Below are 22,053 nucleotides of genomic sequence, written 5' to 3' on the forward strand. Positions count from 1 at the left end.
TTCTTTTTATGTACACACTTTTTGATTTACACATGCAAATTCCTTCTGCATAGATTTCTGGCGGTGTAATCTTTGTTTATAATAAAGTATATTCAGACTTTTGAAACTTTTCACAAAGCCATTGATTTTACAGATTTGTGACATATTTAGGCTTTTTTTCAGGAATTTATTTGGAAAGTCCTTCAGTCATCTTCAGAGTAGACATATTTAGTTATATTTAGTGATTTTGGAAAAGCAAGTCAGCAACACTGATAATGGAACTATCTAAGATGCAGGTTTAGCCTCCCCTTGAAGCTTGTTCTGAGTCATCTGCAGTATATCTTCTATTTCCTTAATCACCTCCTTCAAGTAAAGCAGACAGAAAAGGAAGCAAACTTAGAGTATTACCTATTATTATTCCATAAAATCATCAACATTAACTTGAAAATATATTCTTATTAGGATATTTATGAGTAGTGATCATGTTTTCAGTTTCACTGATACACAAGTTTCATGACAAATAGATGAGGAGAGATCATTAACTCATTAACATGGTACCATGAAATTGGTTTCTCCTTGGCTTTTAGGGACTGATATTTCCTGATGAATGACTGACAGATGCCGAGCAAAGGTCGCGAGAGCTCTCTGGAGATCCTCTGAGACTGTTCTATTAACGACACCACAAACAAACGAGTTTACTAATGATCCCCAAGTCGCCAGCTAAGAAACAATCACCTTGTTCATCTGATAGTGGTGGTTAAATGAAACTTTCAGCAGACAACATCTTCGCTCTTTAGGGGGATGAGCACAGCTTGATTTAACTGTTACAACATTGTGGAAGCGAAAGGATTTGTGTGATAAATATGTTAAATAACCCTCTGCTTAACAACTTTTAGAGTTTGCAGCATTACCAAAGCTAGAGGTGGCATCTTAATCCTCTGAAAGAATTGATTTTACTCTTAGCCATGTGAAGTCTTTCATCTAATCGCCTATTGTCTTCTTTGGAAAGTGATTGCCTTTTTGAACAGAGGATAGTAAAGCTCCATCTCCCGGGGATGAGCCTCAAATTTTATACACATATATGCAGCAAAAAAACAAAAATCTTATTCTCTTCCACATTGTGTTTGTCTATATTTCTGACTTAAAATAATAACAGATCAGCTTATGGTTTGTCTATAAATAAAGAAAGTTCATAACTCCTGTTTTCTTGTATGGATCTGGTGTAGTAAGACATACTTACATCATTCCAATACTGCTTCGCTTAGTGCTGTCAAAAAAAGCGAAAACCGTGCCTTGCTTTGTCTGAAACGCAAGCATCAAAAAACAGAGAAAAATAAAGCTTCATCATTGTATAGCAAAGAGTACTAACTAAGAGTGCATTTCAACCCTGCTTTAAATCTAAGCTCTTTAAATTCACACCTTTTCTGTATGTTGCCCTCCCTCCATATGCTGTTGTACTCATTAAAACCTGAAAACAGACTCTGATGTGTAAAATCTGTGCAGTTTCCCTTTGTATTAACCATATAAAAGGAACAGTGGAAATGATGATAGAAAAGTGTGCAGATCAATTCTGAATTGTTACCTTTTTGTTAAATCTTATGCCATGGGCCTTGCACATCATAAGGAACACCTTATTGTATAACATGGAAAGGTCAGAGTGAAATAAGTGGTTCCCAATGACTGCACAAAGATTTCCAACTGGAGCCTGAACAAAAAAAAAATAGACAGAGAGAAAGAAAGAAAAAAGAAAACAGCAGAAGATGTGAGTGATGACTGTTTGTCAATTAATTCATTGAATCCAATAATTTAAAGTTTGATTATATTTGGCAGCCAAGTATGGTGGTGGTGTGTGAAATAGATAGAGCAGAAATGGCTAAACCCCAGACATGTCCTTAGGGTCACTGCTGAATTTGTGTGTGTGATTAGTGAACGTGATGAGTACGGGGCACATGTGGTAAACTGTTGGGCCTTTCTTAATTAACTGCAGGGAGGAACAATTAATGCTTAGAAGACATGCCAAACACAAGATGAGCTTAATTGTACGACACCAATCAAAGAAACTACAGGTTGGGGACTGCAGATTTTTTTTCATTCAATCTAAGATGAAAGCATTAGTGAATCCACAAAAGGAATACTCACTGCACACAGCATTCTGTATCACTGTAATAGAGGGATTCTGTTTGCATGTGTCATAAGTAACACCAGAGAGGTTGATTACTTAAAAGTGGCAGGGCTTAGGAGGATAAAAATGTTCCTGCTTCTCAGCCACCTTTGGGAGACTTAAAGAGTAGGCCTAAGCCCCCGCGAGCTCAGGAGATAGCCCATAACTTGCTGTGAAGGGTGTGTGTTTGCAGTTGTCAGATGCAGGGCCCTCACACAACAATAAAAGCGTCCAACTGGGATTTAATTGTGTTTGTAATATGCAGGGCCTTAATGATGGCCAGCGCCGAAGCCATTAACCACTGCAGTGGCTCAACTGCTGTACTGAAGCACCAGGCCACCAACTAAATGAATGTTTGATAAAATAATACAAGTCGCAGATCAACAAGCGTAAACTCGGGCATACTGCTAATAAAAGAACTCTATTGTTTAAGGCCTGGCACCAGGTTGATGAGGTGTTCAAGCATGCATACACATGCATAATGAAAATGGTATGAATTATTAATGTGTTGATTATTTAGGCTCATCTATCAAAATGATAATGAATTCAGCACCTAAACACCAATTGAGCTCGTGCATAATTACAGTATTTAGTTGTATTTAACAATAATGAAGAGCAAAACGTTGATCTATCTTTGTGATTACTGAAAGGCTACGAATAGCCTCCATAGTCTCAGGCTGCTTTTTTGTTGCAGAAACTACGTGACGGCATCATTTGATTTAAGAAGAAAAAGAAAAAAGTGTGAATTTAAATTATAGCATCTAAACTCAATACACTGATAGGTGGGTAAAGACATAATTTAAACTGCAAATATAAGCAAATATAAGACGGTACTTTGGGCACGATCTGGTGTTCACAGCATTTCTCTCTGATTGGCATTGGCGCTTCTAAACAGCCTGTGTGGCAATTCAGCGTTCCTCCAGTCATCATCAGAAGCATCTGGGTCATGGCCAGCTGGTTACTGTATGTGATGTCCAGATCAACAGCCCACACCTGCAAACAAGACGTCGTGAACTCTGTGTCACGGATAGAAGACAAAACTCTATAGACTTAATAATTTCAATTTAATCACAAAAAAAATGGAACATCGAAGTATTTCACCCCCTGGACCTTACAAAGCGAAGAGTTAGCACCTCTTAATCCTTACAGTGTTACTCATGTTAAGAGGCAAACATAAGGAAAACACAGGCATGGTGTGTGTTTGACTGATTTAGGTAATTCAGTTCTGACATGTGCACAAAGTAGATCCTTCCCTGTGTATTTGAATTCGGGCAGCCTTGGGCATGTTTGGCTCAGGTCTGATGAGAAGTAAAGTTCAGTTATGTATGGTAAATGGCATCATTATAAGTATATTAAGGGGTCAGGTATGGTCGTAGCCCTCCGCTTAAACAGGGCTAATTTTCCCAATAATAACCTAATAGCTCTGCCCTTTCTTCAAAAGTGACAAATAAATCACCAGTGAAGGAGTTGTTAATAACTAAGTGGCAGTTGGCTGCCTCCTTTAGCCGTTCCTATTTGTCAAAGTAAACGCTCCTGCCACCGAATGCAAATTGCTGCCTGTCTGAACCCGCAGTCTCTGTAACCCGAGTACTTTATCTCCACCAGCACATGGACATCTGACCATACGCAGTAATTATCTTAAATACTTCACTGTGTTTTATATAAAATTTGAATATATTGTAAAGCATATTGCACAGTCTGCTTCTATAACAATTGTTTTTGGGACCGATTAGTGCGACAGCGTGTAAAAAACTATTTCGGAGAAATATCTGAAAATGTGAGATGTTTGGAAAACTGGAAAATGTGTGACATGTTTATCTGAAAAATTTGTTTTTAAAACATTATAGAGACAAAAATAGCTTTTTCCTGATTTGACATAATCTGATTTATAGGGCAGAAGTTACGCAGTTTTGGTTAGTAACCTTTTCTCCCCTATAAGAAAATGCCCAAACTTATGATTTATAAACTGCAGAAACAAGTATGAAAATTTCACGAGGTACATAAAAACGTCAAAAAGAAAAAGGACAGTATGTGGATACAAAGTTAAAAAAAATTCAAGGTGGGAAACACTTTAGCAGAACTGAGTGAACTTTTCTGTAGGTGGTACTTTAGCTACCTCTGGGCAGATTCACGTCTCTATATATCAGGTTGATACCTGGGCCTGAGTGATGGACACACTTCACCAAGCCATTCACTCAACTCACTAAAACTCATACACCCCTGTCCCATTGTTGCTCTTAACAAAGCTGTGGGAAATGTAAGCCTGGATTGTACCTGTTTTCTATTGCCTTGCATTTTCATTAAAAGCCCCGATGCTGCAGCTGGGGCCCCACCGTTCCACAATGTGAGGAAAGACTGCAAGGGCAAACATATGTGACCCACTTCTTCCCATCAAATAAAGTAGGCAGCTTTTAGCAACAGGTTTGAATCTAAATTGATGTTTAAACCCAGACAGGTTTGCCCATGTGGCTCTCTTCCATCTAAGCTTTGTGTGTGTGGGGAGATGGTTAAGAATCTGTCATTAATGTTCCTGCCTCTATTGAAGCACACGCTGTTTTATAGTCTATTCTTAATTATGCTGTCAGTGAGTCCCTTTCAATTTCAGGTCAACATTGAAGATGAAAATTAATTTTAAGCCTGTCATTATTTCATTCTAAACAGGTAAAGGAAAAAGGGCCTGATTCTGTCCCGAATACATTTAAGAAATTTCTGCTTTTAGTGTCACCATTTTGTCACTGAAATGACAGTTTAATTTGACTAAATAAAATCACGGGATGTAAGAAAGTACAGCAAGTTGGTTTTTTACCCTAAAATAAATACAGCATGGTAGAGTCCACAGTCTGTGCAAAGACTACTGACAAAAACATTCCTGGCTGGATTTCTAAATCTTCAAAGAAAGAAAAAATGCTGATAATCTAAAACAAAATCTGACATTTGAGGTTATAAGATGCAAATTGCAACACTGCTTTGCTTACATTGTACATTACATCTAATCCAGAAGATACTACCCTCTAGTGGCAAGTGTGCTCTTTCTCCAACTCTGGCATGTCTATTATGAATATAAACAAAAGAAGGAAAGTCGGAAAAGTGCAGGGACGATATTTTTTGAACTGTTCTGAATAAAAATCCATCATAAATAACTAGAGGACAAATTGTATTCTGCTACTGGTGTTCTTTCATGTTTTTTTAATGAAAGAAGGGGAAAGAAGATAGTGTCCTTCTTTCTTCTTTGTGCTTTTGTAAAACCTGTAAAATTCCACAGTATTTTATAGACTACATTACATACAAAGCATTTCATCATACAGCTCCAAATCAATAGGCAGTCAGTCAAGCCACATGTTAGGAGCAGAGGTTAAAGCATCATAAACCAGTCCATTTCAAATATCATAAATCAAAGTGCTTTCAACGAAACTTAATCCTGACAAATGAAATAAGACTTCCATGCTGCCTGGCTATAATAGCGAGATACATTTCAGCCGACTGCTGCAGGTAGGGGTTAAACACTGACAGGGTATCTTCCCCCCCCCCCAAAGCTGCCAAATCACTTTGGAATGACCTATTGTCTGAAAGATAGGTGCCTCTGAATTTCTCAGTATTGTAAGGTTAAAGGGCAAGCCTTAAATGGTGGAATCAGTGTATCGACACAATAAGGCTTGACAGTTTATTAGATGGCCTTGTGACACATTTGCTCCCAGTGCCCACAGTTTGCCTTATCTTTTTTTTAGATCCCAGGGGACTAATATGGGAGGCACCTAACTGCTCCTATGGATCCAGCCTAAAAATTGATCTTTTCCACCAATATGTTGAAATAAAAGCATCTGCAGAATGTGTTGTAACACCTTAGATCATATCTATTATGATAGATAAGCTAGGATCTTCTCTGTTTGTGCCTCACCTTCTTCTCCATGGTGTTATGGTCCAGAAAGGTAACGAGATCCACAGAGACATAACCTACGATACGCCGCTGCAGGCAGGCCCGGCCCACACGGGTGCAGATGGAGTGCAAAGTTTCTGGGTGTACAGAGCTCTGAGGAACAATGGAGCCTATAGCTTCAAGTTTGCAACCACCATGGAGTTGGTCTCCACAAGAGAACATGGTCACTTCACCCCCTGGCTCCAGCAGCAGATCTACTGTCAGACAGGTGACACTGTTTGAAGGGGGGTAGGCCTCCACCACACCTCCTGGGAACATAGCAGAGCAGATAAATGGCTCTAGTACCCTCAACAAAACACAGCCTAACAGTAATACAGGACCTGAACTCTCCTAGCAGCTGTTTAGCAATCACAGAAAGTTACATGAAAATTATTGAATTTTGCATTTCACAAAGGCAACACCTGTGAAGCAGGAACGACATAGGAAATCCATATTACATGCTGCTATATTTGCAAGTGAAAAGCATTCAGTGCCCGACAATAGATATCTAACCTTGCCTGAGGAAGGTCTTCAGGAAGCAGGCCCAGTTGGGATAGCAGGAGGTTTTAGCAGGCTGGGCATAATGGGTCAGCCATTCTGGGATCTCATCTAAATATCTGAGCAGCACAGTCTCCTACTGAAAGAAAGTGCATACATTAAGCATCTACTGAATATTATGCAAATTTTAGGAGTTTTTGTATCAATTCAATGCAAAATAATAAGTTTCAGTTACTTCATTATTATTAAAGCTTTGTATGTGTTGACCATATTATTGGAAGCACATTGTGTTATCCGGATGACTCCAGTGACTGCTTGTTGTCCCCCAGACCTTGGGTGGCTGCTTCAATTTCTGTGCAAGTGTCTGATGGATATTGCGGGAGGGTCCATCTGTGAGTGACAGCCTATTATCAGAAGGCCTCAGGAGTCTAATGGCTTTAACTCACAGCCTCCAAGCAGCTGCCCTCAATAACAACTCTCTCCGCTGGGCAGTTGATGAATACGTAAGCTAACCCCATCTATCTGGGGATCAATCAGGGCTTGACTGAGATCGATATCACTCTTGTTTCTGTAACTAGGAAATGCCATAATGGTTACACCACTTAATTATGCTGTTAATTTCTAACTTTTGTTTTAGGTTTCCCTGAAACAGTTTGACAACAACAAGTACAGCTCTCTTCTTATAAGGCTATGATGGCTATATTTACACTAACAATGCCCCGACTAAACCCTCTGTAGCCATTTATACAATACGCAGTATGACAACAACAACAATGCTGTACGTGTGGCGCCAACAGAGAAGAATTTAATTTTTTTTCATACACAATAAAACATGAAAAATCTTTTTAAGAGATGACTAAATTATAAGTAGAAATAATATCTTTCTTCTGTCCTCATACTATCAAGATCATTACTTTGTTTTGAGTGCATGCTGTTGGGCTTCACTGGAGACAGGACCAGAGATTATACTGTTGATATTCCAGTCATGTAACAGCCATCATCATATTCAAGTACTGTAAGAGGCGAGGTCAAATGCTACACAGTGATTCCCCCTATACAAACCATAAAGCACACAATGGTGCGGCAAAAAGTGTAAGGGAACGGTTGTCATTCTCAACGGAAGAGCAAACTCACCCCAGGACTTTGCCTATGCAGTTCACAGAAACAGCAGGACAGTAAGAAAAGAAAGAGAGGTATTTTGCAATAAATTATTTGGACTTAAACTGCGTATAGTACCCCGTGATAGGATTCAGCCTTTGCTTGGTGTCCACATAAAGCCAAGCAATCTGGTCATAAATAAAATAGATGTTGCCCTGGCTCTTTGATTGCCATTTCATCTCTCCACTACATAGCACAACAACTGAGATTGTGAACAGGTCTCGGGAACAGGACGATATAATCAGGCTACTCATATATTTCGCATGAATATTTGCTTTACTTCAATTTCATCCTTGAATTTTTTGTACAAACTGAGGCAAAATTTATTTGCATAAACATTACAAGTAAATACTTATGATTGTCTTTGCAATGAAAACACAAAACAAAACAATCAATCAATATATATATATATATATATATATATATATATATATATATTGACTAAAGGAAATATTTTCAATTCCTAAATTCAGGTTAATTATATTAAGGTAAAACATTACATATTTAAACTCGTCCATGCAAGCACAGACTGCACAATATTTAGACATAGAACATCTGTATTAAATGTCCCTCTACCTCTTCAGTGGTAGTGATTATCAAATGACCCATTTCGCTGACAAACTTAACCTAAATAAGGTGTTGCTCAAGATCTGTTTGTACACAGCATGACAAAAAGAAATACTCCATCTGTTGACGCTATTAGGTGTAATTTTTACCCTCTTGTGCCTAATGATCCATATGCAAGCTGTGTGAGCGCTTAAGTGTGTGTATGGCCCCCTTCGGGCATTGCAAGGCTGCAGATCTACATGTCTTTAACCTCTCTCTGTGTAAATGCTAAAAGAGGCCTGGGGGCTTTCTGCAGGCTAAAACATTGTGCTGGAAGCTGTGGGCCTCACAATATTTAGAGAAACACACGTTTTCTAAGACCTGTGCAAAAGCTCCTATAGTAAGGATGAACCCCCCCTTCCACACACACACACACACACACACACACACACACACACACCACCACCACCACCCATCCATTCTCCTTTTTGTATCCTTTTAGGCTATCCTTTTGCATAGCCAGAAGGGTTCTGAATGTTAATATTATTTTGAACGAGCACATGGTATTATCTGACTCAAGCTTTCTCATATGGAGCCCGTCAGAGCAAGCAATAATTAAGAAAAAAGGGCCAGTCACACTCATTTATCCCCCATCTACTTTTATAGTGAATATAATGGGACTTTAACTAAACTATGACACATATGATAATATACACTTTAATAATCCCTTTGATATTTATTGGTAAACAATTATTGGTGAAAGCTGATAAATTATGGATTAGTATTATAATGCTTAATTTGATCATTTGTATTTGATTAATAATTTATTAAAACTACTGTTTTCATAAAGCTTGCAAAATATTCTGGAGTGTATTCACTAGCTGTCATTACGAGTGCAGTTAGATCTATTGTTTTTCAGCAAAGTGCTCTATTAATGAGCGTCATTTCTCAAAATGTATGAAGAAGGTTAAACATTCATGATAGTTAGAAGATAACGATTAGATACATTAATATAACATATTAATATGCTCGGATCTACTCAACAATACTGTTTTATGATCTTTCAGCACAAAGAGCCAGATTGCACTCTTCTGTATAAAGCATTTCAACAGAAGGTCAGTATGATTCACATCCAAGTGGCTAACAGATTTTAGGAGAAAACAATATCGTAAGAAAAACATCATGCAATGAAGAGCACAGGATGTGGGCTTTGCTTTGATTAAAAGAGCAAGGTGTAGAATAAAGGCCAGTTAAAGTGTTGTGTCCATATGGCCCAGAAGCCCCGAGGCTGTCGGCCTACACTGGGGGCCTCGGCACTCTTCCCTCTCCATGGGACCCCAGCTGGTGAAAGAAACCCCATTTACTTCCCTGTGCTGCTTCAGCCACCATTATGGACCTTGGCTGTGGCTCAGCCACTCTCTGCCATAATTAACAGCACCAAAGCCACAACAATTACAGCCCCGCACCACACATACACTCTGAATTAAAGAATGAGCTAATAGGAACAAAAACAGAGGGAGCCACAAGAACCTTGAGATGACTGCTATTCTTCCGAATGGAATAAAAAGTAAAATTGTTGTGCTCCAAGCCCACAATCATTAGCCTGTAATTAGTTTACACAGTGCTCCCAGTTAAATGGCAAAATACGGTAATTAACACATGACAGAAAATCAAAGGCTACTTTGTAAGCATATGAGAAATAAGAGCCAGGGGCTCAGGCGCTGTGTACAGATTGCATTTGTTGTAAATGAATGGTTTACCATTGATTAAATACATTTTATTTGTTCTAAATAGATCCAAGATGAAACCAGGATTTATATTTTCAGGAAAAACAAATTAATTCTTGCAACATCGTATTTGCAATTTAGACTTTATTTTACAGAGAGCTCAGATCCATCTAATGAATGTAACAGATGTAAAAAGCTCAGTATAGCAAACATTAGCTACTATTAATGTAATTTGTATTTAAACTATTCAGTTCTGTTCTATACAAAGTTACTGATACAGTAACAATTCACAGCAGCCATCACAAAGAACTTTATATGCTAAGGTAACAATTCCCTCTGAACACTAAGGTGAAAACCTCACTCAAGCTGCAGAGTAAAAGTACCAAAATACACATTACTTTGGGAAAGTCTTCAATCTCCCCCATTTCTTTTAATTTAGTTTTAAAGGATGTATTTTCTCCTAATTTCCTAAGTGATCTTGAGCAATATTTCTCTAGACCTTTTGAAGGTTTTTTTTGGTTGCTTCTTCCCTTATTTTCAGTCCAGTCCTTGCAACTAGCCATCTTCAGAAGAATATTTTTTTCTTTCTTTTTTCTGTTGAGCCACATAACAAGCAACTCAGCAAAGAATCAATTGTAAATTGTATCTTTAGGAACTTTGTTACTAGCTGCTGTCACATGAACACAATTTGTTTCCAATTCTTTAACTGAATCTACAAAAAATGACATAAAGTTAAAAAAAAAAAAAAACTATCTGCAGCACATGAACAGCAGATGAAAGTAATGTCCTTAAGAAATATGAGAAAATCCAATAAAGACCTAAGCCAGGGACTGAGAGATACATTTGACACTTTAGTTGATCTATTTGCTGTTTACTAAAGTCCCATCAGAAATGATCCCAGTGGAAAGGTTGCTGCCAAGAAGCCATTCTTAAGAAAGGGAAACAGGCAAATACCAAATTACACAAGTACTAGACTGAAAATCAGTGGCAACAGGTCTTAAAAAGCAGTGAACCAAATTTGAAGATTTTGGTTTAAATCGCTGTTAGTATGGACAGAGGAGGTCAGGATCCACCATCTGTAAATGCTGATTTGCAACATCCAAAGAAGAGCTTCAAGAAGCATATTGAAAGTCTGCCTGATACCAAATGTTGACTTTCAATGTTGTTAGAATGGTACAAACTCTGTTTATGCCTTATATACTGTATTTATTTGTATGTATGTAGACATTTCAATAAGTCGCTGCACTTGTTTTCTTAGCAAAATATAAAAATGAGGGGTGACTCAAGAGTTTTGCACAGTACTATACGGATAGGCAACAGTATGTTAAATACACTATTTGTACTGTGATTTGTTACTGTTGGATGAGTTAATCTAGGTTATGTGTGTGTTTCAGGAAATATCTATATGTATAAAAATATGCATAAAATTAAAAAATGTCATCTATTGATTTACTGTTCTGAGGCTCTTGGGATGACGTTTAAAATACTGTACTAAGGGAATCAGCATTGCCACTGACCCCAAGGTGAAAAATTACATCTCTTTGACCCTAATGTGACATACCTTTTGTTCCTTCAGTGACAGAAGTGAATCTAACCCTTTTTTGGGTTTCCTTCTGAACACCTGGGCACAGTCTGGACTTTAATATCCAGTCGCTACTGTTAACTATTTAGTTGTTACCATGTTAACTTAAAGTGGGAGATTCCTCATGGGTGCTGTAATAATAATCGCAATAAACTTTATTTGTATTGTGTTTTTGCAAAACCACTGCTTTGGAGAGAGCCATAAAAACAGGATATAATAGTAAAAAAAACATCAATTTGGTGAGATGTAATAAGGAAAACTAATCAAAAAAGAAAAACAGAAACTCCAAATTCAAACTCATTTAATAAAACATTGCATAAAATTGAGTGTAAAATTATGCTCAAAATTTTTAAGTCACAGGAAGATTGACATAATGCTCTGAGTCACATCTTTACCTGAATGCATTTTGGGTTCCACAGCTCCGGACCGTAACGATGATACTCCTGCAGAGCCCACTTATAGCAACTAAGATGGCATGTATCACAATATGCTGTACCGCGGCCGCCATCCTCTGAGTCAATCTTGAAGAGCCAGCGCTGCACATCAGTGTTTTGAGTCATAAGCTCTGCCAGTGTTTCATGAAGCTTGACCAAGATTGAAAAATGTGAAGTGCAAACCAAATTAACACAAACATTAGGAGGGAAAATGTATTATGTTTTCATCTGTTACTGAGCAGTGATGAAGGACTTTGCGTTATGCAGTATTTGGTGTCTGACCTGGTTTAGCGAGTAGATGTTTCCTTGACCAGGTGGCACATCGATCTCTGCCCCCACAAAAATTCTCCTCGCTCCAGATTTGGTGCTGTAGTGTTGAGCAATAGCAGGTTCTGGACCCAGGATTGGTAGCCCTAACTCATCAGCTACCGCCAGGTCATCCACGTGGGCAATTCCACCCACAATATAGGCATGCTTCCCCTGGATCAGGTTTCTGATGTGCTTCAGGGTTTGTGGACTGTACTTCAGAAGTGTAGACAGGCACATGTTATGGGTCTGGAAGAGAAGAGGGGAGGACGATTATTCCTGAAGCGGAGCGTTTTCACTGTCTCTTCCAAGGGTTGTTTCTTGACCTGATTTATCACTGTGTACACAAAATAGATCTATTATTGAAATAGCCAGCAGGGTTTTGACCTCTCCTGTATTCTAGCAGGTTGAATTGATAAAAGCTGCCTGTGGGAGGCCTCCCCTATCCTTCACATCTTTAATGTGTGCTCCCAATGAGCTCCTTGGGAATACAACTAATTACTTCACATCTGTATTTATTTGATCCACATGGAATTATCCCTTCTGTCACTGGCAGAATGCGCTGCCAGCCATGGGTAGCAGTGATTCATCTCAGCAACACGTCTGGCACAGTTTAACAACAAAACAGCAGGAAAATCAATAAAAAGAATGAAGAAGACCATGTCATGTTGCACATTCAATCTAGCGCAAAACGATGGAATAAGATGGATAGAATGGCTGGATGTGCAAAGATAAATATAGCAACGGCTTCACTTTTATAGCAGTGAGATACTCAGAACTATTAAAAATACAGCCTTTAAATGTAATGATGAGTTAATTAAACCACCCACTATGGAATTTAATCATGTGCTGAACAACATCTGAAAACACCCTCAGTTAAATTCAGTAAAACTTGCAAAATATGTAGAGTTTTGGTTTGACAAGTAGAAAAAAAGATGAAAAAATGTTAGACAGAGTGTAGTGCTATAACAACAACCTCCTTTGGTACCCTCTAGAGGATAATTTATAAACTACAAACGCTTGTGGCATCTATAAATATATAGTAAGCAGATTTCTGTGCTCAAAAGGCACATTGTTATCATGTTAATACTTAAAAGTTGCAAATAAATTAGTGAATATTGTCATCCTTACTGGGAAATAATCTACAGCCTCAGGTGTGAGGATGATGTAGCGTCTCACGGAGGATGAGGCTCGAGCGGTCGTGGTATCAGCCCCATCTGTGGCTCCATCACACTTCAGGAGGCTGGTGTAATAGTCCAAGATGTCGTTTCCCAGATGCTGGGGACATATGTAGATCACCTCCACATTTTCATCTACAATTACACAAAGAGTGTTTTACAAATGGCATGTTTACAGATATGAACAATAAAAAAAAACGTAAGCTGTGCAGCTTACCTCTAATATCACACAACCTGCTCATTTGGATGTTCTGTAGGATGTCAAAGCCTCTCAAGTTCAGTCGTTTCCTCTGGGAGTATCCTGTCAGAAAAATGTTATATGTTATCTAACAGTTTAAAAATCTGTAGCTCTGTACAACTACTGATAATGCGCGTGTTACTAGACTTGGGGGTGAGGGACTTAAGTCTAATCACACTGTAGTGCAATCCGATGATTAATTTAGCTTAATAACTAGCAGGTGCTGTGCCTGTCGCGTGCTGGGAGTCCTGCTGCACCATGTCCAGCCACCACTGAACTACATTCAGTGATACCGCCAGGATTTTAGCCCATGTATGTCTGGATTTCTGCCTGAGAGAGAATCCTCAACTGAATCAAGGTAATTAAATGATTGGATTCATGCTAATTAACAACAATGGGGTTCAACTTTCTAATTATCCTTGCTCACACAGCACTCTCTGTAGTCACCCCAAGTGCAAATAAAGCATTCCATCTGCTAGTAATTAGGCTTAATAATTTTAGACAATCGCTCAATGATTTACAATGCACATGCCTGATTACAGTCTAAATGTGGATGCTGTGGTGAAATTAGAACAAGAACCGATCCTAGATTGCACTCTGTGTTTAGCGTAAAAAACACAGCAGCGATTCCTCTTTTGTGTCTTTTTTTTCTGCCTTTTTTTTGCGCAGCAATAAAATAAGACCTTTGTGCCGCTTGTAAATATTCACCATAATGGCTTTTCATTTGCTTAATCTACAAATTAAATGGCGATTGAGACTAAATTGTTCAGTTCCCTGGCATGGGGACTGTCATCATCCTGTGAGTGCTTTCCTGCAGAGAGTCATTTGAACGAGACAGAGTGCCTGCACCAGGGCCACAGACTGGGGCAGCAGAGTGGTGAGACTGGGGGTGACTGCTGCTAGATCAGATGTGCTTGTGTGTGTGTGTGCAGCAGGCAAAGAAAGCTACCTAATGAAGGGATGTGGATAATGGTCCTCTTGAAGGACTGGATGCGTTTCCAGTTGGCTGCCAGATGCTGGGGACGGAAAAAAGGAGCGATCAGAGATGGGATCGCCAGAGCGTATGCACACACACATACACACACAAATCATCATATCACTGCATAGCTAAAACACATCAAGCCAATCTCTCTCTGGGCTCACAGAAGCAAACCAAGCATAAAATACCACCGTAATTAAATTAAGCGTTTACTTTAGGAACATCTTCTCACAATTAATTCAATCAGCAAGGTACATGATGCTACTGCCAGGGGAAGATTAGCAGGCTTAATTACCAGGGTATGAATGCTTTAAGAGTGAGAACATACATTTAGTGCATGTATACACACACAGTAATGGTAAAACTAAATGAAGTTGTAGGCACTAATTAATATTATGTCAGCGCTCTAGAAGATGTTCAGCCAGATGACACAGAGACATGACATCTACAAGAAAAGGGAAAAGGATTACAGAATATTACGTATGTAGAGCAATTGAACTGTCACAGCAGTCTTTTAAATAGAAACACTGTTTTATTTCCCATGTCTAAGATTACAAGTTAACGTAGTTAAGTATACGTCATGCATTCTGCCATGTTAAGGAGATGTTAAAATATTTGGAGATACTGAGCATAAACTTTGGGAAGACTGGAAGTCTTCAATGAAGAAAATCAGTCTTTTCAGCCTAACAAATCCAAAAACGAACTTGTTTTTAACTGCAGTTCTGCTGTAGATTATATGTACCGTCACTCTTTTGCATCTCTTAAATTATGCCAGTGCGATTAGAACATGTTTTTCCTTTACTGTTTATTTACACGTTAAAATTCACAGTAACATATTCTTTTTGAATTAAGAAAAAAGTATGTGGGCAATATATAAAACACATTCTCTGAACCATATTTGATTTTCTTCACCTAAATCTGCCTTGTAGCTTACTGAAAAACGCAGAAGCCATGACTATGTAAATATATTTTATTTCATACTAGTGGAATAAGATTCATTAGCTGTTCATTAGATCAGGATTGATACTTAATAGCACAAATCATGCTCACTTGCTAAAAAGTGTGGCATTTTTAAAAGCAGAAAGATATATATTTTTAATATTTCCTAAATTAATCTAAGGTTGTAAGAAACTGGTAAACAGGTAAAAGTGCTACAGACACTGTAGAGCTTATATATCTTATAAGAATATCAATCCTCTCTAGGGTAAAGAGAAGTAGCCTTGTGCTTGATTGACAAAGAACACAAATGATGATGTGGCACTGAGAAAACACATAATCAATTTTTTTCATTAAATCAGATTTTGAGTATCAGAAGAGAGAGAGGGGAAACCTTTCCCTTTTAGAGATCAGATAACTAACAAATGCCAAAACACGTATTTCATTTCATCATATGTGTAGTAAGTATTACTTGAACTGTAACAGACAATCAGCTGATTGTCCCTAGGCTTTGTAGCCTTCATTACCACTGTTTCTGCTTCTGTCTTCTTTTACAGTTTGGCTATACTTATATTTATTGTCTTCATCCCATCCACTTTTCCATTGTCTTTTTGTTTTCTCCTTAAAGTTTACTAAAATGTGTATATCTGGGTTTGTTTCTTTAAATCTCACACTGTAAGTACTAGAGAAATGCATTTTTTACCACTGTAAACAATTGTCTATAACACTGCATCTTGACATAGCATTACATGGCTTCTGTCCTAATTTCTAAAATTGTCTTGGTGTTCTAGAAATGACCATGTGCCTTAAAAAATGCTTGTAAAATACAGAACATTTATACTAAACAGAATCACAATGTGCAACCTTATTTTAATGAAAAGGAATCCATTTACAGTCAAAGGACAAATATCAATGGATTCATTGGATTTGGAGAAATTGAGAGAATAGTCAAGAAAACAGGTACCAGAGCATTATTAGGTAAAAGAGAGATGGAAGCGAGAAAGTAGCATCACCTGTGCTCTGCTGCGACTGTTTTCCAGCTGACTAAAACGCCGAGCCTGCAGGGCCTTCCTGACACGGCACAGCTGAGCGTGCATCAACCATGAGATGGCAATGGTGCCCGCCGCCCACTTGCGGCGACAGTGGCACAAGTAGGCTGTCCGGGCTAAGTAGCGCCTCCAGGAGGACTGGATGTGGATGGCAGCAGCCTCGATGCCTCCCTCTCCCTTGTAGCGCTGACCTGGGTGCGAGATGAGTTCTGAAACCTCCTCCCAGTTTTCTAGCACTGAGAGGACAGGCATTGCTGAAGGAGCCTTACTCCAACCACTATCCCAAACATGGCTCAGCTCCACCAGGCGCTCTCCACTCACTTTGGCTAAAGGCACAGCAAACTCCCTGAGCAGTTTTTGTAGGGGCTCTAGAACATCAACCACACTGCCCCAGCACAAAACAAAACACTGCTTGAAATGACAGAAGTCTGCAGCCATTGGGTCGACCTGTCCACTTCTGATTGTAAAAAGGTACCTGGGGATATCTACAGGCAGGCTCTAAAGAGGAAACAAGTAAGACACACCCAGCTTAGTTATTAATAATAGTGTTACAATTCATGAAAATGTTGGTTTTTAGCACCTACTATTTTTGAATTAGTGTACCTGAGGACTTCTAGGAACCATGCTCTTGGAAGTTGTGGCGAAAGCTGGTGTCTCAGTGGGTGTGCAGTCTTTGTCTGCTCTTAAATAAGTGGAGACAGCTTTTGTTTTACATACTGGCTGTTCGTGGCACCTGGACTTTGAATCTATCAGGGCAAAATTCACAGAAAGATCCAGATATATTTTAAAAGTGATCAGAAGTCAAATCAAGCATCAGCTGTCTCTTCAAGAACAGAGTCATTGAGATATTTAACCTAAAATCATGAAAGAAAAACTAAAACAGCTAGAAGGATGAGACAAAAAACATAATAGCTTTGGCAAAGCTGATGGACTTTTATCCAGATTCTTAACAGTTTGGTATTCTAAAAAGGAGAACTTTTAGCAAAGATAAATGACATTTTCCATAAAAGACCTTTTTTAATATTCCCTAAATAAATTCAAGGCTAATGTAAAAAGCAGACAGAAACAGGAAAAACTGCTACAGACTCTGTAGAGTGCTGTCCCATCTTTGAAAAATATCAATCTTCTCTGGGATAAAGAGATGCAGCCTTGTACTCGATCGACACAGAACACAAATTTGGATGTGGCACTGTCCTCGTTCATCCTCTCCCAGGATTAAAAAAAATATATAATAGTATCTAAACTTAATACTACTAACTTAATATAACAATTTATATGATTTTGAGTTTGACACTATAGAGTATTGTGGAATTACTGACTTGATCAAAGTTTCCACAAACATTAAGCAAACACAGAATGTCAAAAGATGTTTGTCTGGAGTATAAAGGATGAGGTGATGGTGTAGGGGTGGTGAAATGCTGCTAACCTGTCCCAAAGTCTTCTTTGGGGACTACCAGGATGTGATGGCCCTTTGATTCAGCTCCTTGAAAATTCACCACAGAGCCAGGGATTATCCTGTCACCTTTTGCCTGAACAGAAGATTTTCGCAACATCAGTGACTCCACATCAGATGTAAACACAACCAACAAAATGCTGCCTGACATTACCTGCTACTGTCCACATTAAAACCCATCTGTCCCATTAGACATGAAAACATTTTCTAGGGGAACAAGTATAAACAAGCGGTTCAGGATAGCATGCTTTATCAGAAACAACAGGTTTGCTGCATTCATTAAGAATTTAGAAAAGTGCCACTGGCAATAGGACCTTCGCTGTAACTCACTGTCAATCATAGTTATTCAAATCTGTTAACCTTAAACATTTTAATTCATAACACTGGATCACAATAAAAATAAAACAAGATTTATTGGCCTAATTTCAGTATGAATTTGTTGTGACTACATTTAAACATTTCACAACTCATAAAACAGAAAGTTTGTGCTCCTCCAGATTTGTCACCTAATGTCCTTTCTTTTGTTCTTCTCAGACCACTGAGCTCTTTGACAGACCACAGGTAGCAGCCAGGTGCAGTGAGATTCTCCCCTCAAAGGCACACATCTGTTTCAGATGAGGTTGGGAAAAAGGTGGCACCCTTTGTAAAATTGCTAAAATGCAAACGCTCATTGCCTGGCATGGGTATGGAGAGTAGAAGAGCTGGCCTGAGTTGCAGGAGATGGTAGCAGGCAGAGAGCCAGTGGTTAGCAGTTGGGGAAGCTACGGCTGTCTTATTGGCATGCTGGACCAGGTATCCACTTCTGTCTTGAGACAGCTGTAAACCAGTAGCCCATAGCACAGCAATCAGGCGCCTGTTACTTTAGAAGAATGCTGATGTGCTGCAATCTGCTGCTTTCCGCTTTCTGCAGCCAGCAATTCCATCTCTCCTATATCAGAGTGACAGTCTTGGCCTATGTTTCTCGTGTCAGGTAGAGATTCCCAAAAACATATCAGAAAAGTGTGTAAAATAGATCTAAAACTAATGCCGACCTTTGCAAAGATTAATTTGTTTGCCGTGACAAGTGCTGGATGTCATCCCTAAGCCAAGTGACCTTTACGTCACAGACTGTCTGAACATGAGACTTGAGGCATCTATTAATACAGAACACTACCATCACTCTTCACTCCAGCACACACTGTCTATTGGAAGGATTAGAGAGTAAGTATCAGGGAAAAGAACAATGATATCTAATTCACCACAGGTGCAGCAGAAACTTTTCTCACTGTACAAAGCAAATACCCTGAGGAAATAATTATTATTTCATGATTACACTCTGACAAAACTATGATTATAGCCGAGACTTCATGCAGTTGAATGGTGTCCTTTCCAGCAGTAAGACTAAAATGCCCCATGAAAACATTTAAAATATAATTAGAAAACATTGAGCCTGATGTCTGCAACAAATGAAAAGTCTAAATTCTCTTTTGTGGTTCCGTTTTACAAAGCCACTGCAAATTATCTGTCAGCTACTTTGTGTAGAGTATTCAATCCGACAAACTGTAGCACATAATTTTTGGAGAAAAAAACAACTATCGACATCATAAACAGGTTCAAAGGCTCCAGAGAAAAGCTGACTAAAGTGGCAAGTTCCACAGGGTTTATTTTAGACCCACCTATGGTAAATAATACATCACAATAAGAATAACTGGATTAAGAGTTGTTTATGTTATAATATTATGTATATGATCAGTAAATGTAATACCATGTTTATACTTCATTTGAAAGAAACTATGGCTTTCTGTAAGGTGTAGTTTTTTACAGAAATCATGCATGATAGCAAACTACAACTACAGGTTATTCTACATTTATGGAATATTACTTACCTCATTTGCTCTCTTCCTGTGAGTATCAGTAAGTGATTTCCCAGATTTCTGATGCCTAATGGATCTTTTGTTTGGCAAACACATGTTCAGTGCTAACTTATCCTGAAACAGAGAAAGGAAAAAAATCAGAAATTGTAATAGAAGATGCACTCTCATTAGTCTATTCATTAGGTATACCTCATCAGTACCAGGTTGAACCCCCTTTTGAATCATAGCTGCCTTAATTCATCATGGCACAAGTTTCATCAAGGGGCTGCAAACATTCCTCAGAGACTTTGGTACACATTGACATGACAGTATCACGCTACTAATACAGATCTGTTGCATCCCAGAGGTGCTCTGTTTAAGATCATGCGACTGTTGAGACCAATCGAGTACAGTGAACTCATTGTCATGTTCAAGAAACCACTTTGAGGTGAACGATCTTTGTGACATGGTGCATAATCCTGCTGGAAGCAGCCATCTGAAGATGGTTACACTGTAACCGTAAAGCGATGGATCAACTCAAAGGAGTCTGGCTATTCTCCTCTGATCCAGAGAACTGTCGCTCACTGTATATTTTCTCTCTTTCAGACAATCCTCTGTATACCTTATAGAGATGGTTGTGCAGGAAAATCCCACTAAACTAGCAATTTGTGAAATACTCAGAACAGACCGCCTGGCACCAACAATGCTACGTCCACAAAAATCATCTTGCCCATTCTGACGCTCAGTTTGAATTTCAGCAGGTGATTTTGTACATTCCTAAATGCACCAAGTTGCTGCCATGTGATTGGCCTATTGATATTTGCATTACATGCTGTTAATGCAAACAGGTGTACCTAATAATTTTTACAATGAGCGTGTAAATAGTTAGGATTTTTGCTAAACAAAAAAGGTATCAATCCTTGCCCACTTTTACCTTGCCTATCGTATTGCACGTGTTTAGCTTGTACACACCCTCATTAATTGAAAAAAGGTACTTTATTATCCTTTTTTAAAGTTTCTGAATGCGCATAAAAATCTACCTGTTCCCCTGCTGGAGCTTCTGGAAGGTTTTCTCTCTGTTTCTTCACATCTGAGATTTTCTCCAGACAAGGAGTCCTGTGTAAATTCATAACAATTCTAAACATATTTAATCAAATTTGCAAAAAGGTAATGGTTGAGCAAAATATTCCCACTAAAAATACTACTTACCATTTAAAAATAGTCTTTTTTTGTAAATCTTCAATGGGAGGAAGAACCAGCTGCTGCTTATTCACTGTTTTCAAACAATCCTCTGCATGTTTCTACAGACAGTCAAGAACTTATTAACTGTCGGTTCTTACGTGTACTATATTTTATATTTAATATAAATGCTACTGTGCGTGAAGATTTCTCACCCTGATGTTCAGGGCCTGAGTGTTCAGTGTTGTCCTTCCCTCACTGACAGTCACTTTCTCAAGACTAGGTTTGAGTTGTCGTAAATCGTCTTCAACCTGCAATACAGTTATAAAATGTAAATACTCCAGAAAATGGTCTAAAAACAGCATACACGAATTTGATGATTTAGCTAAAGGCAAGATAAGTCAAGGAAACTTTACCCGAACCGAAACAGCTCCCGATTTGTCTTCCTTTTTAACCACTTCGGACATTTTTTTCATCATTATTTATGGGTTTGTAACTGAAATATATATATCACAATGGCGAACTGTACTAGTTACCCCAATGACTTTTCTACAGTCATTGAGTTACCTACTGTTAGCGAAACAATTAGCTTGTCACCAGTGAAAGTTTCTGATTCGGTACACGTAACCTTGACGACGAGACACCGTGCAGCTCATTTCTTCCTGGAGTTTGACAGTCAGGCATATAAGGGTCACGTCTAAGTAAATAATTGTTTATCCCAATGCTCCTATCCCATTGCCACATAACCATGGCCTTTACTTTAATCACCTTCTAAAACATATCAGCTGATGTTAGATTTGTTCACAGTGTCCCTCCACTTCACATAAACGCAGACTGCAATTTTTTTGATTTTGCTTTTTAAATAATTATCATTATCATCATCATCATCATCATTATTATTATTA

At 38.5% G+C, this 22,053-nt stretch overlaps 1 protein-coding gene across 3 annotated transcripts; it reads right to left on the bottom strand.

Moving 5' to 3' along the window:
* Window positions 1-145: 145 nt before the first annotated feature.
* Window positions 146-21,991, bottom strand: iqch (IQ motif containing H). Of its 3 annotated transcripts, none has more exons than XM_085165341.1 (20): window positions 21,565-21,991; window positions 21,364-21,459; window positions 21,179-21,270; window positions 21,010-21,085; window positions 20,003-20,104; window positions 18,111-18,213; window positions 17,288-17,430; window positions 16,649-17,182; window positions 14,670-14,736; window positions 13,700-13,783; window positions 13,436-13,617; window positions 12,281-12,553; window positions 11,960-12,148; window positions 6,567-6,687; window positions 6,036-6,322; window positions 2,975-3,133; window positions 1,562-1,684; window positions 1,220-1,281; window positions 538-646; window positions 146-342 (listed from the first exon to the last, which is right to left on the bottom strand). In XM_085165341.1, the coding sequence occupies exons 1-20, from the start codon at window positions 21,625-21,627 to the stop codon at window positions 265-267; spliced, it is 2,943 nt and encodes a 980-aa protein (XP_085021467.1). In that variant the 5' UTR covers window positions 21,628-21,991; the 3' UTR covers window positions 146-264. The 3 variants fall into 3 exon arrangements, with proteins under 3 accessions (XP_085021467.1, XP_085021468.1, XP_085021469.1); XM_085165342.1 differs by lacking the exon at window positions 146-342 and adding an exon at window positions 1,399-1,447; XM_085165343.1 differs by lacking the exons at window positions 146-342; window positions 538-646; window positions 1,220-1,281; window positions 1,562-1,684 and having other exon boundaries at window positions 2,975-3,156.
* Between the last annotated feature and the right edge of the window lie 62 nt (window positions 21,992-22,053).

This window comes from Neolamprologus multifasciatus, chromosome 7 (assembly GCF_963576455.1).
Source record: "Neolamprologus multifasciatus chromosome 7, fNeoMul1.2, whole genome shotgun sequence".
NCBI classification, from domain to species: domain Eukaryota; kingdom Metazoa; phylum Chordata; class Actinopteri; order Cichliformes; family Cichlidae; genus Neolamprologus; species Neolamprologus multifasciatus.